Source organism: Sycon ciliatum, chromosome 10, assembly GCF_964019385.1.
Source record: "Sycon ciliatum chromosome 10, ocSycCili1.1, whole genome shotgun sequence".
Taxonomy (NCBI): Eukaryota; Metazoa; Porifera; class Calcarea; order Leucosolenida; family Sycettidae; genus Sycon; species Sycon ciliatum.
In genome coordinates this window covers 14,368,574-14,374,079 of record NC_088652.1, presented here as the reverse complement: position 1 = coordinate 14,374,079, position 5,506 = coordinate 14,368,574, and the positions used below count along the sequence as shown (strand labels likewise).

The 5,506-nt window shown below is 42.1% G+C and overlaps 1 protein-coding gene across 1 annotated transcript in view; it reads left to right on the top strand.

The window, feature by feature from the left end:
* Positions 1 to 3,044, top strand: part of LOC135826676 (uncharacterized) — a 45,451-nt gene extending 42,407 nt beyond the window's left edge. Inside the window, exons 10-12 of the mRNA XM_065339276.1 lie at positions 735 to 960; positions 1,648 to 2,028; positions 2,755 to 3,044. Of these exons, the coding sequence (XP_065195348.1) occupies positions 735 to 960; positions 1,648 to 2,028; positions 2,755 to 3,044 (897 nt within the window). The remainder of the gene's footprint in view (positions 1 to 734; positions 961 to 1,647; positions 2,029 to 2,754) is intronic.
* The last annotated feature ends 2,462 nt before the right edge of the window (positions 3,045 to 5,506 follow it).

Genomic DNA, 5,506 nt, shown 5'->3' with positions numbered 1-5,506 from the left:
TTCTTCTTCATAAGCTTTTGACGGAGACTTCCTCGATTTAGGCTAAGGCCCGTGGAGAATCCATAAATGCAAATACCGGTACAAATACAAATCAGCTCTGGCACGTCTTGGGTGCGCACTCCAACAGCCTTCCAACTTGGAAGGTTCTAAGATATAATTATGAAAACATAGGAATGGTCTTGCCAGTATCGTCATCGACATGCATGAACATCCACCAACGTCCTTCACAGCAGAGACTTTCAGCTTGTGCTTGTCTTGGTTACGTTCACCTTCCCCCATCCTTTGTTTTCATATAACTTAGAACCTTCCAAGTTGGAAGGCTGTTGGAGTGCGCACCCAAGACGTGCTAGAGCTGATGCCGGCCAGTTACTAAGTAGTTGTAGAACGTCAGTACTGTCGGTCAGTGTTGTGCAATCTTATCATATGAGTTGGTTGTCAAGTAACTGGTGGTGTTAGTGGACATTATAGCATAACTTGCAATTCCTTGGTCCTTTTCTTTACTACAAATAGCACCTTGTGATCAGAATAATAATACAGTCACATAGAAGTATAATGTGGCATGACAATATAATAATTATATTGTAATGTCACTTTATACTTCTATGTGTATTATCTACACCTAGCATTACTATACTGTTACTGTAGACCACTATTATGTTAGTGAGATGGGTGTAATTCACATAGTGTTCACTTTCTCACGGCATATTTTCATTTTTCCATTTTTTACCATGTAGGGAATTGAAGAAACCATGTGGAAGCAATTGCAGGTAAACGTGCGTTTTCGCGACTTTGCAGGCCACGACCATTATTCTGCGTCACACGACTTATTTGCTGTTGCCATGACAGCACCATCTGTTGCCACGATTGTGGTGGATGGCACAGAGTCGGTTGAAGAGATCACAAAACGTGTCAGTGCAACTGCTGCTAGTTATGCGTGTAGACAATCAACATCTGATGATGGTGAGTGGATAACAATGTACTACAGTCGTGTCCAAAGAAATCCCATCTGCAAGTCAAAAGTAGCCACATCGTTCCGTTTCAATCACATAATGTATTTAACTTGGATACTGAGCCAATAAATATAATTAAAATAGAAGAAATCACATGGAAACGAGTTCTGAAGCAACTATCCACGACTGTTACAAGATAATAAGCAGTAGGAGGTGCGATGACTGCATATTATCTTGTTACAGTAGAGGATAGTGGCTTCATAACTCGTTTCCATGTGATTTCTTCTATTTTTATTACATAATGTATTGTCCAGCCCTCTATGTCAGATATAATAGCCAATCTTTGAGCAAGCATCATGCACAACATTGATCGGGTAGGTGGCGGTGAGAAGGAGAGTTCTGTGCCAGAATGTAGAGTGTGTTTTTGGAATTTGTTTTTACCTCTTTTCTGTGCTAAGTGTTTACCTGGTTAGCGGCCGTCGTCAGTTCCCGTCGGGAACGGACACAGTAATTTTTTTCTTTACTGTTTTTGTGTCAAGCGTGCCTTTACCATCGTATCATTCAGCCAGTAATGTGGCTGCCGTCGCGTTTCCACATTTACTCTACTGGACTAGTCACATTGTGATGAAAATAGTTTTGTTTGATCATCTCTAAAGGGAAAAAAGAAATTGAGTCCATTTTGTGATTTCATACGCAGGTTCTGAACTGGACCGCCAACAGCAGCAACCATTGCCAATACAGCTGCAGTCGCAATCACACACACAACAGGCAGGTGGGCACCAGCAGAAACTAGACGTTGTGGCTATTGCTACACGTGCAGATCTGCTTACTCCTTTCCAACGCAACCGAGTAGAAAGGGCCGTTGTGGAAGGGATGAAATCATGTTCACAGCGTTTGGAGCTTGCCTTTGTGAGAGTAGTTGATGCCAGAAATTCCAGCAGTTCCAGTATGAACGAGCTGAGGAGAGCATTCCTACACTTGGTGCACAAATTACTGGCGGTAAGAGCTATGGACACAGTCGCAGCTACAGAGTCATCCTCATCCGAAACATGCCAAGCGGCCGTACCAGGAAGCACAGGTATGTGAAGAATCATTTCTAGCACTGTTATTACCACCAGCAAACACTTCCACTGGGCTTTACACTTTTACAATTCATCTGTTCCAACGGTTGATTGACTGCCGCAACCCCCAACTTTTGAAATGCTGAAAGCTAGAACCATTTCTAGCATGTGAGTACCACACTCAAACCCTTCACCTGGCCGTTACACTTTTATGATCCATCTTGACCTTCATCAACACTTTGTCAAGTTTTCCGCTTTTCCTCGCGATATTCGCTTTGCTCCAGCTGTTGATTTAATGTTTAAAATGAGTTCCATCTCTTTAATTGTCATCTGCAACACCAACTTGTGAAATGCTAAAAGCTAGACGAGTGCAATCTCCATGTTCTAGTTTGGGACCATCTACAAACTGTCAGTTACTGATTGCACTACAAAGATAACAAGCACTGCAAGGAGAGAACATGCTGCTTGTTGTTGTGTTTATTCTAATTCGCAAACAAAAGAGGCAGATCTATTGATAAGTTGGCGAATGCAGACAGCATGTTACAGACGGTGGTCTGAAAGTTGCATCTGAACACTATGGCATGAAGCGCTATACTGACGTAGCTTCAAAATAACTACATGGTCAGCTTCTATGCAAAGGTAATAACAACCTCATTGAAGAATAGAGTTTACAACCATTGGGCATTCAAAATCTTTCATATCTAACAGATTTTTCACTTTATCTCTTCCTGTTTGTGCCAAAGCTGAGGCAGCAGCAGCCACAGCAACACCTAAGGTCTCTGTGGCACATACAGTGTCGTCCACAGTAGCCGCTACGGCAGATACTGTGGCACATGAAGCAGCCGCTACGACCACACTCGCAGATAACGTGGCGCACACAGTAGCCGCTACAGCAGAAGTCACAGCAGTCGCTACAGGAACAGTCGCAGACACAATGATGCAAACCGCAACAGCCATGGACACAGTCACAACTATAGAGTCGTCCACATCAGAAACATGCCAAGCGGTCGTAATAGGAAGCGCAGGTATGTGAAGAATCATTTCTAGCTTTATGATTACCACCAGCAAACACTTCAACTGGGCTTTACCCTTTTACAATCCATCTGTTCCAACGGTTGATTGACTGCCGCAACACCAACTTGTGAAATGCTGAAAGCTCGACAAGTGAAATCTCAATGTTCTGGTTTGGGACCATCTACAAACTGTCAGTTACTGTTTGGATTACAAAGATTTCAAGCACTACAAGGAAAGGACATGTTAGAGACCGTGGTCTGAAAGTTTCATTCACACACTATATCAAGAAACACTATCCTGACATGTTCTTCAAAATAACTGCATGACCAGCTAATATGCAAAGGGGTTAACAAGCTCATTTAGGAATAGAGATTACAGCCACAGGGCTAGTCTTTTGGGCACAACCAAGTCCTGAACCGTTCCCTGCCATTCTCTAACCTGTAATTTTAACATTATTACTACATAATGTCACAATCTTTCATACCTATCTGATTCTGTTCTTTACTTTATCTCTTCCTGTTAATGCCAAAGCTGAGGCAGCAGCAGCCACAGCAACACCTACAGTCTCTGTGGCAGATACAGTGTTGTCCACAGTAGCCGCTATGGCAGAAGTCACAGCCGCCACTACAGGAACAGTCACAGACACAGTGATGGAAATGGCAACAGCCATGGGCACAGTCGCAGCTAGAGAGTCATCCACGTCAGAAACATACCAAGCGGCCGTAACAGGAATCACAGGTATGTGAAGAACCATTTTAAGCATGTGATTACCACACCCAAACCCTTCACCATCCATCTTGACCTTCATCCTCACTTTGTCGAGTTTTCCGCTTTTCCTCTCGATAATCGCTTTGCTCCAGCAGTTGACCGTATCTTTAAAATTTGTTCCATCTTTTAAAAAATAAAAATATATTCTTTTTAATTGTCACCTGCAACACCAAGTTGTGAAATGGTAAAAGCTAGACGAGTGCAATCGCCATGTTTTGGTTTGGGGCCGTGTACAAACTGTAACTAACTGATTGGACTACAAAGATTAAAAACAGAAAGGACATGTTGTTGCTTGTTGTTGTGTTTATTTTTTACTTCACAAACCAAAGAGACAGATTTAATGAAAAGGTGGCGAATGCAGACAGCATGTTACAGACGGTGGTCTGAAAGTCGCATCTGCACACTATGGCATGAAACGCTCTTCTGACGTAGCTTCAAAATAACTACATGGCTTCTAGGCCAAGGTAATAACAACCTCATTGAAGAATAGAATTTACAACCATTGGGCAATCCAATAATAAAGCCTGCAACCATTGGGCTAAACGTTTGGGCACAACCGAATCTTGAAATGCTCCCTGCAATGCTCTAACCTGTAAAGTTAACATTATATGTACATGTGTCAAAATCTTTCATATCTAACATATTCTTCACTTTATCTCTTCCTGTTATTGCCAAAGCTGAGGCAGCAGCAGCCACAGCAACACCTTCAGTCTCTGTGGCAGATACAGTGTCGTCCACATTAGCCGCTATGGCAGAAGTCACAGCAGCCACTTCAGGAACAGTCGCAGACACACTGATGCAAATGGCAACGGCCATGGGCACAGTCGCAACTAGAGAGTCATCCTCATCAGAAACATGCCAAGCGGCCGTAACAGGAATCACAAGTATGTGAAGAACCATTTCTAGCATTTTGATTACCACCAGCAAACATTTCAACTGGGCTTTACCCCTTTACAATCCATCGGTTTCAACGGATGATTGACTGCCCCAACATGAACTGATGAAATGCTGAAAGCTAGAGGAGTGCAATCTTGATGTTCTGGTTCAGGGCCATCTACAAACTGACAGTTACGAATTGAAATACCAAGATTACAAACACTATAAGGAATGGACATGTTAGAGACGGTGGTCTGAAAGTTTCATATGCACACTGCGGCATGAAACGCTATCCAGACATGTTCTTCAAAATAACTGCATGGTCAGCTTCACTGCAGAGGAAATATCAACCTCATTGAAGAATAGAGTCTACAACCATTGGGTTTACCTTTTGGGCACAACCAACCTTTGAAAAGTTCACTGCCATTTTTAAACCTGTAGTTTTAACATTATAACTACATATGTCACATATTTCATACCTATCAAATTATAATAAGCTATGAATAGGATGAAGGCCGCAGCCATCACGCAACTACGTTACTTGTTTGACATGACATGTCAAACAAGTAACGTAGTTGCGTGATGGCTGCGGTATTACTGTGTATTTTATAACAAAAATATTATTGAAAACCCAGAATCGATTTTCTCGTTCCTATCATCAGTGGGAAAAACGGAACTAAGGGTACAACCAAAGAAACTGAAGTTAAGTACTGTGGATAGAAAGGTGTTAGAAATAACATCAAGATACAAGTGCAATAAAACCACTAGAGGAAAAGCAAAAAATAATTATGTTCTTCATTTTCATCTCTTCCTGTTTATGCCAAAGCTGAGGCAGCA